The 16046-nt window shown below is 37.4% G+C and overlaps 1 protein-coding gene across 2 annotated transcripts in view; it reads left to right on the forward strand.

The window, feature by feature from the left end:
• The window catches only part of LOC116239165 (chondroitin sulfate proteoglycan 4-like), a 42717-nt gene that overhangs the window by 18482 nt on the left and 8189 nt on the right, over positions 1-16046 (forward strand). For both annotated transcript variants that reach the window (XM_031609205.2, XM_090131317.1), the window contains 4 exons: positions 3239-3437; positions 6929-7060; positions 12074-12246; positions 15501-15684. In XM_031609205.2, the coding sequence (XP_031465065.2) occupies positions 3239-3437; positions 6929-7060; positions 12074-12246; positions 15501-15684 (688 nt within the window). The remainder of the gene's footprint in view (positions 1-3238; positions 3438-6928; positions 7061-12073; positions 12247-15500; positions 15685-16046) is intronic.

Below are 16046 nucleotides of genomic sequence, written 5' to 3' on the forward strand. Positions count from 1 at the left end.
ACTAAGATGATCCTTCTTCAAAGGAACTTTGCACATCCCAAATAAGTAGGAGATAATGGATTTATCATAAGCTGGCTAAATATTGAGATGAGCTAGGCATTCCTATGTAGGATAGCTGGCCTGATGTTCAGTTGAGCCAAGAAGTCTGTGCTCGTCAAGGACATTGCTAGTGATGAATGTTGAAGAATAAACTGTGTGTTGCTTTTGAAAACAGCTCTTTTACTGTATATATTTTGAAAGGTTGAAAATGTACAGACGTATAAGATCTGGACCAGTATTGTGAAAACTGAAATCTAGTAGGACCATTTGAATTGAACTGAAGTTTGGCACCTCAGAAATTTTGAAGATCTTAGTATAAAGTGAGCTAGAAAGAGCAATTGAACAGTGTAAAAAGTAAGTTTCCATATAGCACCTGCTATCAGAGGTAGCTTCTGTGAAGAGCTGAGTGACATGGTCAGTGATATTAACTAGTTTTGGCCTTTGTCATGGGACTTATACCTAAATGCATGAAAAGAGCGTGTTTATACAAGCTGAATGAGTCTTTCAGCACCAGTTCCCTTATTTCTGGAGCATCCTTAACATATCCCTTATTCAAACAGCAATGTCTGTTTCTTATATCGAAGTTATGAACACAGTGGGAGGAGGTTCAGGAAGATGAACAACCAAATATTTTCGGGGTTGCTTTACGATTTTCTTCAGGAAGCAAAAGTAATGGAAGTTTTCTTTTTTTTTTCCCCCTTCACTGAGAATTTATTACCTGCTGAGATATTAACATTAACATAATGAATGAGGCTAATTTTATTACAGTGAGAGCTTTAGTAATGCATGCTAGTAATCCTTGCACTTACTTTATAACTTTTTTATTTGAACAATAAATGCTGAAGAGATTAATGTATTTGGAAACTGTACTGTAATGCATAATTTCCTAAAATTTTGGGAGGTTGTATGTTTGTTTGTTTGTTTTAAATATCTTTAAGAGTGTTTATCAGTTGCTTTGAAATGAGTGCATCCTCCTGTTGCCACAAGAGGGCCAATTAATTTTATTTAAACAAAATTGAAGCAGTGATATTTTTTTTTCTCTAAATCATTAACTTACCAGAGTTAAAATATCTTTGAATTTATGCGTGGATACTCAACACACAAGGAAGAGCTGATAAACTGAATGCTTTTAAGCAGAGCAGAATGGACAAAGTCTTGGACTTTTTTTTTGGACCATGCTTGTGGAATGTGTTGGGCAAATGCAAAATCTGTATATTGCTACCTCCTCGAAATTTGGATACAGTTTTCATGGTGTTCCTCAGGGAGGACTTGATTACAGATGTGGAAAATAAGCTGTACCTGCATAGTATTTGCAGTGCTCTGAGTGTCCACTTCCCTACAGCCCTGTTTAGCTTTGTATCTCCTTTCATTCCCTGAGGATCATATTACAGGTCACGGGGACTCGGCATTTACGGTACTTTAAAAAGCATTGTGTGACAGTGTGCAGGAACAACAGAAATAAATACTGCCTTTTTATAGAAAAAGAAGCCGAATTTTTCTTTCATAAAGAGATTTTGTTTTAAACTTACAGACATTTAGCCTGAGTCACACACGATAGGTTTTGCATAGCTCTTTTTAATGTGTTTGTGTATTCTCTATGTGACTTCTTTTTTCTGTGCAGAATAATCTGAAACAGTGTTTCTGATGGGAATTAAGTGTTTTGATATGAAACCAGTGGCACTGATGTACTCACTTGGTGATGCTTAATAAGTCAGCCTTTGCTTAGTTGTCATCTTGTGTTCATAGGTGGTATCTTTTATCAGACTTATGTGCTAATGCAAAGAAATACACATTTCAATTGAGAAAATAGCAATTTCCTGTTTGCAAGTTTTCTATTACAAAATGTAACACATCTTCAAACTCATTTTCCTAATTAGAAAACACATATAATTCAATTTTATCTCTTTTTCTATGGCATGGATTTTGTGACAGTGCCTAGGCTGCAGTCTTTCTGTTATTTAAGTGTCATGGCAAAATTCCTAGTGGCTTTAAAAAAACATTTGAGATTTCTGATAGTGATAGTTAAGAAGAAAATCTGGTTGATGATTTTTGTTTCTGGCAGAAGTAAAATGCCTTTTTTTCAGGGATAACATTATCTCTTAAACCACTGATACAGTGCTGCTACGAGACACTTATTATGTGTGCTGGGGTCCTGGGAAGACAGAAGGGAATGGTGCAGAATGTGTTTTGAACCTCAAGATAAGTCTTTTGAAGGCTTTTAGGTTATATTCTGTGATACAGACTGCTTGGAAAGAACTGACATTAGTTTATTGAATATTTGGAGATTTTTCTTAATGTTGAGATAAATTTGTATTATTTTTTGTTAGTACTTTTGTCTGTAGTTTTGACTATATATAGAAAAGATGAAGAGTAAAGTCTGTAATTCTCTATCAAGAAATTGCCTACCAAGATGTGAACGGAGCCAAGATAACAGTTCTTTCTGCTCAAAAGAAGGATCTGCAGAATGTGCAGATCTTAAGCTAAAAAAACAAAAACAAAACCAAAAATATTTTCCAGAAAGAACTTGCAGGTTTTGTAGTATCTTCTCAAATACATTGTTTATTTTGTTTGTATGTGTGACTTGCAAAGTGCTAGGCAGCTGCTGAGGGCATGTTTCCTTTTCTGTCCCTGCTCTGAGCATCTCTGTGTGTTGCTGGATGCATGAAAAAGAGGCTTTAATGCAGTTTGTTAAAATGAAATAATGCAGCTACAAGTTTTCCATTTATATTAGAGACTGTACTGTCCTCAGGCCATTTTCTTTTTTTCTTTTCTGCTAGCTGAAAGTAGAGCATATTACTGTGCCTGCTGTGAATTACATGACAATAATATTCATGTGTATGTGTTGGATGGATGCTCCTTGACTCAGTTATCAAAATACAATTTTGCTCTGTTGGTAAGAGTTTGGGTAGGGCCTGACAAATAGAGAACTTATACTTTAGCCCTCTAAAATTCAAACCCTTGTAGGGTGTGTTTTGTTTGTGTTATTTCACGGTCTTGTTTCTTGAAAACCACGTGCCAGGTTTAACCATTACAGTCCATGATAAGAAATTTAGACAGACGGGAAACCTGTTTTAGCTGCTAGTGCTATATAGCAGAAATCTCTCTTCCCCCCACCCCGCCCCCCTTTTTTTTTTAATTTTATTTGCGTGTATTTTCTTTCTTTCTTTCTTTCTTTTTAATTTTATGTTTGTTTTTCTAGGTTTGGGTGGGTTCAGTCACAGAGATAACTGTTGATGACCTCTGTGCAGAAGATAAGGACTCCTCACCATCAGACCTGATATATTCAATTACACCACCCAGCAATGGGCACTTGGCTCTGAAGTCTTCTCCAAACAAGAGCATCCTTAGTTTTACTCAGGCTCATATAATTGAAGGGCAGCTGGTATTTGTACACAATGGTATGTTGTTTCAAAAATACCACCTGATACCAATACACTGCTCATATTCAGTGTATTTGCATTTATAACTGTATGAGGATCTCTTTGTAATGTCACAGAAATCTCAGAGCGCTGGTTATGTGATAAATGGTCTTGACTACCTAGACAGGAAATGGTCCTTATGACCACTTAAATGAGTGCTCATCAAGAAAGCTTGGTGTTCTGTGGGAAGACTATTAGTAGCAGTCTTCTTACTGAACGCATGGTTTGCAGAAAGGTAACACTGCCATGCAGCTTTCAGAGATATGTAGTCAATGTTTTTGACCACTGTCATTGAGAGTCTTTTAAAAACCTTTTGACAGTGCTGGGTTATTCATGGGCTAGCAGTCTCTCAGTTACCTGTCACAGTATATGCTCCTAAGAAGATCTGGGCAATGAAGTTATTGCTTGCATGAGGTGAACATGGCTGTGAAGAAATTCTGCTATAACCACTGACTCTTTTCCACCAGTAGTGAGAAACAGAGATTGTGTTATTTATTTTTGCTGCTTCTACAGAAAGAAGTATTGTGTAAACAATAAAACAGGGAGTCACAGCAGCCTCCAGGGTCCTTCATTAGCAGTGCCAGGAAGCTCTGGCAGTGAACATCCCTGTGAGGTTCCAGTCTGAAGAAGGGGTGGGGCATTTATAAGTGATAGCTGCTGTGTTCCTGCTCCAGCTCTGTTATCATATTGAATTAGCTGAAAAGAGAAGAAAGGAGGTGCTTAAGAAGGGTAAACCATTTGAGTGATGGGGAAGGAGATGGAGGAGGTACAGGATTATCTCACCAGCCCCTGGAGTGAGCTGGAATTCTTTCCAGGGCTTGCTTGTTTTCAGCAGTCACTCCAGCCAGATCTGTGCTGTGACACCATGAGGTTTGGTGCAGGTTAAAGCGCTCTGACTTTCAGAGAAGTATCTTGCAGAGTACATAAATGTTGCCGAATTTGCTTTACAAGCAGCTGTTGTTGAGCTGTTGATATCCTACTCAAATAATTTAGGCAGGAGGTGAAAGGTCAAGAACATAGCAAAAGTGAGCTCAGCTGTTTAAGCTGTTCCAAGGGAGACTTTGATATGTAAAAACCCTGATGGTTTTTCCATATCTTTAGGAAGATGGTAGTCTGAATGTGAGGAAATGAATTCATTCTGTTCCAGAAGTGGCAAATGCACATCTGTAGCCTTTGGAAGTGGATCTTGATTAATAAAAGCAAAAAGAATAGCGAATTCCTTTTTTTTTTATTTTATTTTATTTTTTTTTTTTAGTTTAGAGTGGGAATGTGGGATGTACAGTAGATTTGAAATGCAAATTTGCCCAGGTCATGTATCAGCACTTGCAGCTGCTCTGGCTATATCATTACCTCCAGTGTTTCAGAAAACTCATTTCAGTTCTTTTATTTCTTCAGACTTTCCTCCTTCATCTATGAAGACAATAATTTTCTTCCTTCATCTAGGACTGTTCCTAGAAATGTCCTTGCTGTGCTCATCTTTCTCCCAGCCTTGCACCTTCTCATCTCTTGCTGTCACAATGCTTCTTACCCTTCTCTTCAGCTGCTTTGTCCATTCTCTTCAGTTTTCTGCTATGTACTAGCTTTTGCTCCTCCTGCCAAGTACTTCATTTCATGTTCTCCACATACTGTCTTCTGCTTTTCCCACTCACTGTGAGAGGGCAAGAACTGGCTGAGGCAGTTCTTCCACCCACTGAGAGAGATTGCTCCAGCTGTCACTGGCTTTTTGCATCTGTATGTAGCACTAGTGCTTTGTTCTTGGAGTGTTTTGTAGTACAAATGAAGTACTACCATGCATTGTTTTTATGTCTCTAACATCAATCTTCATAAAGCTTTTCCTTCATCTTTGTTCAGTCCTGTGAATTACATTAAGCTGCTTATTCTGTGCTGTGAGTTGCAAGTCTGCTACTTTGTTCTTATATCCACCCTTTAAATTTTGTCTGTTTTATAAATGCAGAACCAGATCAGATCTTTCCTTCTCTGTACTCCTCCTTCAGTGTAAGAATTTCTTTCTTTTTCTGCCTCCTTTTCATTCCAGAGTGCACCCTTCCCAGCATTTGCAGTACAGATTCTCACTTAATTATTCTTTAAGAAAGAACTGAACTGACCTTTTGTCAGCCTTAGTGTCTCCTCAGTGCAATTTTTACAACTCTCTTTCTGATATCCTTTTTATCACCTCTGATCAGATATCTCTTTAAAAATTAATAGTGATAAAATAATACTTAAGCAGCACTTCAGGATTTAGTTCTGTTCTTGACACTGTCAGTGTCAAAATGTCAGATTATGTCAATCACAGAGTTGCTCTGCATTGTCCAAAAAAGCAAGTGAAGCTAAGTAAGCCTTTTTCTCCTAATTTGAAGCAAGTGGTTGGTTCCTCAGTGCCTTTGAAAATGTGCAACTGCTTGTGAATTTTTATTGTAAGGAAATATCAGAGCATAAAAGCTTTTAAAATAAGAAGCAATATAACTTGGTATTCCAGAGCTGCTTCTGTGCCTGTCCAGATGTGGGAGCATTGCCTGCGGGAACTGTTAGCTATAATCTTAGAACCCACATTCGATTCTTCTGATATGTTAACTTTTTGCTAGGCAAGGAGCACTGGTCTTTAAGTGAAGTACATGACAGCATCATACTTTCACGATATATATTCATGTAGCAATCTCATAGCAAAATTAGGCAAAGTAAGTAAAAGAGCAATTTTAACTGTTTTGAACAATTAATGTTTTCATTTTTCATCCTCTTTTTTGTACCTAATTAAACAATCTGGACACTGTCAACTTAAAGCCAGCCTCAGGAAGCACTATACACCTTTATAAGTCAGTTTTGAAAACTGTGTTTCTCCATGAATCTGCTTGGTCTCCTGGATGTATTTTTGCTTTGGGGTGAAACTACACGTGGGTCCTAAGATTAAAGAAAAAAATGTGCATTTATTATGAGTACACATATAATCTGAAATAATTTAAGCTGCGGCAAGATATCCTCTTCAGCAAAACTGAAGAAGAGCAAAGAAACAAAACAACCTGTGATTTGGTCCAGTCCTTTAAATATAAATAAAAAATGAAAGAATATTCTAGTAGCTTTTGTCTTAAAATTACTTTTGTGACAAAATGGTTTCTTAAGTGCCCAGGTACCTCCTAAGATGCAATAGAAGTAGAAAATTTTGGAGCCAGTGTCTCCCCAGGTTTAACTGGGTTCCAAATCTGCTGAGTTCAGTGAAGTAAGAGGGAAAGGAGCACTCCACTTTACGGCTCTGAGATATTTAACCAGTAGTCCTCCTAGGGATGCTCTTCTCTGCATTATGAACTAATAAAATTCTAGTTTAGATACAAAAGTACTAATAAAAAAACTTCTTCAGAATGTCTTTGTAGGTGACATTGAAATAAATACAGTGAAAGGTGCCCAGTGTATATATTTGTATGTTTATTAAAAAAAAAAAAAAGAAAAATATGATAAATTTATGTTTTTGTTATTTACAGGGGCAATGTCTGGAGGCTTCAGCTTTCAGGTAACAGATGGCTTGAACTTTGCACCACGACAGATTTTTAGCATCACAGCTCGGTCTCTTGTCATTAGCCTTGAAGTGAACAAAGGACTCAGAGTCTTTCCAGGTCTGTTTTTGACAGCTTATAATTATTTTGTGCACTTAAAAATATTGTGTAGGTAGCAATGTATGCAGTTATTTGCCAGATTGCTAGCTGACTAAAATATAGATAACTGTACTTGGAAACATGCAGCTGTCTGCTTTTAAAAAGAACAGTTACGTTGTCTCAACAGCATTTATTGTTTGTATGGTCCTTAAATTTTTGATATGAGTAGTGCTTGGGGTGATGTAATTTGGCAGTAAAACATGTAAGGCACTATGTCACAATAACACTGTCAGCCTAAGCTCTGAACATTCCTCACTGAGAGTAGTTTAGTTTAAAAGCACTATAATACATTCAAAGAGTTAGAGCAGCATGCTTGTTAGAGGATTCAGGCTCTCTTAGCTAATATTCATCATCATCATCATAGAGTCATCATAGAATGGCCTGGGTTGAAAAGGACCTCTAAGATCATCTAGTTTCAACCTCCTGCTGTGGCAGGGTTGCGAACCAATAGACCAGGCTGCCCAGAGCCACATCCAGCCTGGCCTTGAATGTATCCGGGGATGGGGCACCCACAGCCTACTTGGGCAACCTGTTCCAATGCATCATCACCCTCTGACTGAAAAGCTTCTTCCTAATAGCTAACCTAAATCTCCAATGTTTTAGTTTAAAACTATTTCCAAATGTCCTACCCATGTAAACTAGTACCCCCTCCTATTATACACTCCCTTCAAGTATTGGAAGGCCACAATGAGGTTTCCCTGGAGCCTCCTCTTCTCCAAGCTAAAGAAGCCCAGTTCCCTCAACCTTTCTTCATAGGAGAGGTGCCTCAGCCCTCTGATCATCTTAGTGGCCCTCCTCTGGACTCGTTCCAAGAGCTCTGTGTCTTTCTTGTGCTGGGGACGCCAGGCCTGGACACAGTACTGTAGATGGGGCCTCACAAGAGCCAAGTAGAGGGGAACAGTCACCTCCCTCTCCCTGCTGGCCACCCCTTTTTTAATGCAGCCCAGAACACAGTTGGCTTCTAGACTGCAAGCACACACTGCTGGCTCACGTCCAGCTTCTCGTCCACCAGAACCCCCAAGTCCTTCTTTTCAGCTCTCAAGGAGATCTCACCACAGTCTGTATAAATACCTAGGAGTGCTCCAGCCCAAGTGCAATACCTTGCACTTGACCTTGAACCTCATTAGGTTTTCATGGGTCCACTTCTGTTCAGGTCCCTCTGAATGGCTTCCCTTCTCTCCAATGTACTGACTGCACCACTCAGCTTGGTATCGTCTGCAAACTTGCTGAGGTTGCACTTAATTCCATTTTCTTTGTCATTGATAAAGAAGTTGAAGAGCACCGGTCTCGAGGCTGACCCTTGGGGGACACGACTTGTGACCAGCCTCCACCCAGACATAGAACCGTTGATCACAACAGTGATTTTTGCATGGCAAATAAGAAATGAAGTGCCTGTCCATTGGATGCTTAATCTCATCATACTGCTAGTTCACTTTCTTACTGTTTGAACAGAGTTATGGAGGGCGGCACAGAATAAAGGATGGATAAGAAGGACTGAACAACTTTGTTTTGTATTTTGCATTTGCAGCTAGCTGGGTCAGCATCTGAGGAGGGGACTATTTTTAATTAAAGTATACTGCTGCAGGAGTTAAGAGGGTCTCACCAGTGCCATTTCCTCTTTTGCACTGGGAAGAGTAATTGCTTCTTTAGTTTTCTTGCATCCTGCTTCTTGTTTGCACTACCTTCTTTTTTTTCTCTGAACATGGCCAGAGAGAGACAGGGAGCCAGGAAAGCTCTGTAGATATTTATCTGTATCTTTTTGTTTTATTATTTCACTACAGAAGAGGAGCGCTTCAGTTTCTAAGACTTCATAAATTAAGCTGTATAAACAAAAGCTTGCAAAAAAAGCTACTTAAACATGGGCAACAAGAATAAGATTGTAGCAGCATGATCTTCTTCAGTCAATATAAATGGGATTCAAATAAACCCACTTAAAAGGTTTATTAATCTGTGATTTTGATTGTAAGGTTGCCTTAGGCACAAGGCTTAACAGGAATTCTGTTTTAGCCATAGATAATTGTAACAAAAGTATGCCTGATACTTCTAAAGAATAGTTTCTATTCTTTCTATCAGTTCTACACCTTGGAAAATAGAATATTTCTTTCAGTACTGCAAGCTGTATTCATCTAACCCTCCAACTTCTACTGAACTGTTGCTTGCAAAAATTCTTTTTTTGTGTTAAAAAGTATTGCTAGCTTTTTCGCCTGTTCTCTTAGTGATATGTTTTAAAAACACTCTGGAATTTTACAGGTTTCAGTGGTATTTGTTTATTGTGGCATGACAGTTAAAACAGTGATGGTGCCAGACATTTAACACACACATAAAAACAATAGCTGGTGCTTTGTTATGTTTTATAGCAGTGAGGGAAATGTTACTGTTGAGACAACTTGAAGAATCTTCCCTCTAGGAAATTAAATCTGGAATATATTGTGAAGAATTTGCCATATCTGAATGACTAGGTATGAAGTATTCTTTCAAGCATATTCTGCAATTTCATAACAACATGTATTGCTGTTTTCTTTTGCATTGAATACAGCAAAATTGTGTATTGAGTTTATGGATTTTTTTGTGTCCAACAGCAGCTCATTTTGTTCAGTGTGCTTAATACATGGTGTGATAGATACATGAGCTTTTCTTACGTGTGCTAGGTATCTAGAACATGAATGTTTGCTCTCTTTAAGGAAGCAACTAATTGAAGATGGAATTAGATGAGTTGCTTTTAGAAAAGAAAAGAAGAACTATACGTATCTGTAAACATAGCTGTTTAAGCCAATCAGTAGACAAGATGATCCATAATTGTTCAGCAGTGACTGAAAGATGATTATACCAGAGTAGTTTCCTGATTTTAAGTATTGGCATTAAAAACAGACACCAAAATCATTAGATACTGATAACAGTTTTATGTTATTATGTTCTGCTTGTATGGATTAGCTTGGCCCCACTCTGAATCATGCATCCAGTCTCTCTTTTCTGCACAGTTTGGGTGGTGATACTTCTGCAAACTCTGTGCTCTTGTGCTGGAAGCAGGCAAGCTGTGATTGCACTTCCCTGTCCCTTACCCAGTCTGTTGGCTGGCAAATAACCAGTCTTCTCCCTGTCAAGGCATTGGACCCCTGCAGAACTGCTGCAACTACCAGAAAAAGTCAGAAGAAGTCAGTTCATCCACTTTCATTATGTGTGTTGACTACACTCAGAAGGTTGTGTTAGAGCAGGATCTCATTTCACCGGAGAGTGTGACAGACTCAGAGTCTGTGCTCCTGAATAGTATTTCAGCCTCTGCCATGCAAAGAAGTTCCTTGTGATCAAGTCCTGGATCCTGAGTGAGGTCAGGTCTTTTGGGAAGGAACAGGGATTTTGTGAAGAAAAGAAATAATCACAACACATCACAGTGTAACCATGTTTGGGAGTTACTCTGTCTTAATTTTTTACGGTGCCAGGGCCTGATTTACATTAATAAGGTTGTTGAGAAATAACTGTTTATAGATACACGTGGTCTGATGAACTTTTGTTCTCTGTTCTACATTCTTGATCACATCTGCCGTAGACTCAACACATGCTTGTGCTTCCCCGTGAGTCTGCAATGCAAAAGAGGAAGAAGGATAGTAGAGAGAAGAAGAGCGATTTCTTCAATTAGACAGTGAGAGAATTTTTTAGCTCTGAGATACTGCTTTGCTTTTGTAAGCAACACTGGTACACAGAGAAATGGGAAGGTAAAAAGGGCAAAAGAGCCAGAAGCTTTTTTTGTTCATTTTGTTATAACAACTGTATTTCAAAGTAGATGTGATTTTGAACCACAGTGCAACTATGTGTAAACAAGTAGAATCCTGATGTTATGAACAGCTTGCAAAAGATACCCATTCTTTGGTTTGATTACTATGCTTTTCCATCTGAATATTATAGGAGAAAGATTTTGTGTTATTCCTCTGTAAACAGAGGGTAGATTTATAGTGGGGATGGATTGTTAATGCAAACCTGAAGGATTTCTGTTGCTACTTTTGAAACGCTACTTGCAGGAGCATGATGCTCAAGAAAAAACAAGACATAAAAAGAAAGGCAGAAGGGGGGCAGGAGGAGCAGGATTATGAAAATCTGTTGCTCTTCCCAAAGTATTAGTAAACATCAGATTTAGTTTGCTGAGTGTATACCATCAGGAAACTGTATCATTAAATAAAAAAAATGCTAAAACAGGCTTTTTTCTTTTCTTTAGGAAATGATTAGGTTTGGCTTTGTCACATCTGTCAGAAATTGTCCTGGTTTGATTAGACTCCAGGAAGCTCTTTATAATCTCTAAACCAGAAGGTACTGGTTAGTGCAGTTCTGTGTACTAAAAGAACTCCTCAGTTGTTCATCCATCTGAATAATACTTTATTTTAGTTTAGACCATTATTTCTGTGTCTTTCCTAATTTGTTTAATTCAGTACTTATTTTTCAGTTTCATCTAATAAAAATTATGTTTTTTCTTAAAACATGGTTTAATGTCTATCTGTTTAGTAATCTTCATGGTTTTGGTTATCTGTGTTCACCAGAAGATTTACTGTGTTAAGACTTCTCAGCCAAATTATTGGGCCTTTTGTGGGTACCTGCAATTACCAAATACGTTGCCAGTACTGAATTCAGTTATAGTTTGAATTTATTTCTAGATGTGTAATACAGGGACAGTACTTCTTATACAAGTTCCACTCCTTTGTTCATATTGCTTTTACAGAAGTTAGTATTTAGCAATTACATATGCTGAAGAGAACTGTACTTTCTTTCATTTCTGTAAAACAAAGATACTTCATACAGATGTTCTTTTATTGAAAATGTTATGGAAGAGTTGTGTTATCTGGAAGTAACCAAAAATAGGGTAAACTTGCTGATCCTACAAAGCGTTATTAAAATGCTAAGTAGAGTAAGCAGATGAGAGAATGGTTTGTACCCTTTTTGAAAAACTGCTGTTGCAAATCTAAGTAACTTTTAATTGACGGTTTTTAGGTTCCAGGAAACCTATTTCACAACATGATCTGAAAGCTGTAACCAGTGATGTGACCAATGCAGGAAACAGAACTATAACTTTTACGATTCTAGTTTCCCCCAAACTTGGAAGGCTGATCAGAACAAACTCTGATAATACCACTCAGGAAATCGTCAGTTTTACACAGTCTATGGTAAGCATTTACGTTATAATGGATATTTCAGCAGTAGATTGTTATTTCGAAGGGCATCCCAATTGTTTTTTCTTTGTCTGGTAGATTTATATCTGTTTAGTAACCAGACATATGTGACCCATCAATGTGATTGCCCACATTTGCTGTGTCATTAAATATCTGGCATGTAGTAATGAATGCAAGAGGAGCCTTTTCCTCCCTCTCATTGAATACTAACAGAGTCTTGGCAATTTCCACTGTTTTGCTTGTAACAGTATTTTTCAAGAAGAGCTGTTCTGGTGCCATTAACCAGCAGTCAGAGGTTGGAAGCCTTTAGTTTTTGGCAGCAGAAGTAGCCTTGTGCTGTATGAAAACTCCAAGTATCAGATTCATTTCAGCTGTGCACAGTCCTCATGGGTGTCCCCAAGAAGACTTTTATTGACTTGATTGGCTGTGATATTAAGCGTTTAGAGAATCTTAACTGTGATACAGGGTCTCATACTTGAATGATTAAGAACGTGGCAGCTCATGTAACTTGATGGCAAACATTCTGCAGCTGAAAAATAAATCAGTTATGTCTGTTTGCAGAGTCTCTGTGTGCTCTGCACACAGTAAGATTTTCTCAGAAAATCTTATTGGGGAGGTAAAAGGAGCTCAATATATGACTTTACTGTAGGAAAAATTAAGAGGCAATTTGGTCTTAAGCTACATTTACAGATTTTAAAAGAATTAAATGAAGGACTGAGAAAATCTGTTGGCTGGAAAGTGAAGCATGACCAACAAAACAGAAAAAAGACTGGCACTTTTATTCAATGGAATTAAACTTTGAAACAACCTAACCAAGGACTGTGGTGGAATGTATCTCCACCTGAACTGTATAAATCAAATTGAAGACAAGATAGTTTCTCTTAAAACTGTGTTCTAATCTCATCATTATTGTTCTTACTGCAATAATTACTGAGCTGAGTTTTTTCTTAAATTATGAGAGAGGTGAACTGGCTAATGACGCCATTCTCTTCAGTTCCTAAAATGGATGATATTCATGAGCATTAAGTGAAACATTTAAGCATGTCAGAAAATCTTTCAGCTAAGAATGACATCTTTCCTTACAGATAATAATATCTACATTGGACGTTGCTATGGCAGAATATGCCACTTCTTCTCTATAACTTTAATTCTTACTAATTCATAGCTAACTTTGTGTTGAAGTTTGTAAGTTGTGTAAGGATTTGAGCTGTAATAATTTGTGTTCTTCTATTCTCTCTATTTTCTGTTGGGGGTATTTGTATTGCCATTTTCACTTCAAACAAGTAGAGCTAAGTGACTCATTGCAGGTAAAATGAAGATATCTTGACAGGATCACTGTTTATTCTGGCAGAGACTGTGGTATCCTGCTACTAGGGGAAGGAAAGAGATCCAAAATAAACTTAATGTCTAGCAAGCTATAGCCACAATATCAGCGAGAAAATGACATTGACAGTGCAGGCATTATATATTTTTCATTGCACAGAGAATTTCAGTTTCTTGTTTCAAAGCTTGTAAATCTGATTTGAAATGAAAAGTATTTTGATGTAGTTTCTTTGTTTGCATTTTCACTTACTTAACTCTTTGTTGTGGAACTTAGAATTTTGCTTCTAAAAAGGATAGGTGGATTATAAAAAGAAGTTAGCACTTTTGTTGTGGTGCTGAACTCTTCCACATTCCCTGTGGTTTACTGCCTCTTTGCCAAAAAGCAAAAGAAAAAAAAGTTGCATTCCAGTGGAATTTTTCAAGGACAGTTGTTTTGCAGCCAATAATAAGAAAATTAATTATGCATTAAACACTCTAGAATAGCACAGTAGTTTTGAACAGAAGCATTTTTTTTCTCTGTCAGTACTGTCTATGATAGTTTGCAAGTATTTTCATTTTGCAGAAGTCCATAATTTCTTCATTATATTTGAAGTTATTGCAGAGGTAAACAAGGCAATACTCACCAGTTTCATTTTCTTACTAGTGCAGATATTAGCATGGTTTTGCATTTAAAAATATATTGCCCTAGGAAGATTAACAGTTGATAAACACCACTGAATTTATCAGAAGCATATTGTGCCTTGGTACATTAATTTGCTTTCTTTATCTTGAAGTCATACTGCCATGCTTTGAAAAATTGTTTTGAAGCAACATATCATTTTAATATCATTTTTGTGTGCTTTGTCCCATAATAGCTATTAAGAATTAAATCGATATGGAGGTTGTGGGTGCCCCATCCCTGGAAGCATTCAGAGCCAGGCTGGATGTGGCTCTGGGCAGCCCGGTCTAGTGGTTGGCCACCCTGCACCTAGCAGGGGGATTGAAACTAGATGTTCTTTGAAGTCCTTTTCAACCCAGGCCATTCTATGTCTCTATGACTCAGTATAGGGAAAACATAAACCTGATGACAAGTTTATTCACAGTAAGGTTGTCTGGTTTTGAGACTGCTGAGAAAACTTGACCCTGAAAGCTCTTTTTTCCTAGTGATCTCAGGGGGGGCTGTTAGAGTGGTTTCAGGATTAGCTCTCTCTATAGCTACAGATCAAATTCTGAAATGCTGAATGCTTCATCCATGATTGCAACAGCGATTTTTTAAATTTCTTTTTCACACCTTTTAAGCACAAATCATGGTAACATTTGCTATTAAGTTTCCCTCAGTTTAACAAGTTGTGTGAAGTGCATTACAAGCCACAGACTTAGAGCCAACACCATCTCAGGGGTCTCTTTGGCAACTAGAAACTAACACAGTTAGTTTCTAACTGGTCAGTAGTTACCTGGGAAGCTGCCAAGTGTTTAGAAGGTAACTGTCTTCTCTTCAGGTCAGTGAATGAATTGACAGGTAAATGTGGAATGTACTGAATGAGATGTAGTTATTATTACAGTTTTCTGGCTGTTAGGAATCCTATTGAAGTTTCAGTATATTAAGATACTAATCTTAAAGTTCTGGTATTGTTCCGGCTGATGAGAATCCTGGTATGAAGATACTTTTGCTTTTAGGTCTGAACTAATGAATGATTTTGTCTAGTACAAATACTTTTTTCAAGTTTTCTTGTCTAGCAAAAAGAAAAATTTTCAAAGAGAGAAATGCAAGATAATCTTTCAACATAAGCTAGATATACTAGATATACTAGATATAGTCATTGTACATGGACTAAGGTATGAAATCCTTTCTTGAACAATGGTCTTATGACTGTTTTCTGTCCTTATTCTTCTGTATTTAAAACCATTCTCCTTTTTTCCTATGGCTCTCTTTGCCCAAAAAACAGGTGAATGAAGGTGTGATCATGTATGAGCACTCAGAGGCAGAATCAGCTGACTGGAGTGCAGAAGATTTCTTTACATTTACTGTCTCTTCTCCACCATCAGCTTTGGACCCTCAGATGTTCCATATTGTCATTTCATATGAAATTCCCAGACATGATAGGAACAGTCGTCTTCTTTCAAATACAGGTAAAAATAACATACTGTTTGGCTCTCCACAGTAATGTAGTAGGATCTGTTAGGCTTCCAATGAACAAATATGAAAAATCAAAGGGAAATTTTTTTTCAGTATCCAACGATCAGAATATTTTAATCACAGAGTATAGTCTAGAAAGTAAGTGCATCTCTGCATCTTTAAAGATATGATTAACCACCTTATTTCAGTTCTTCCTGCTTCTGTAGTGGATATTTTCCATTTTGGTAGAGATAATGAAAGCAATACCTGGAGCTTTGAGATACTAATATTTCTTTAATGATGCTCTATTATCAATAGAAAACCCTGTTATTTTAGGATGGATCTCTTTTAAGATTAGTTATAATATATATCTAGC

Source organism: Phasianus colchicus, chromosome Z (genome assembly GCF_987193195.1).
Source record: "Phasianus colchicus chromosome Z, bPhaCol1.hap1.1, whole genome shotgun sequence".
Taxonomy (NCBI): Eukaryota; Metazoa; Chordata; class Aves; order Galliformes; family Phasianidae; genus Phasianus; species Phasianus colchicus.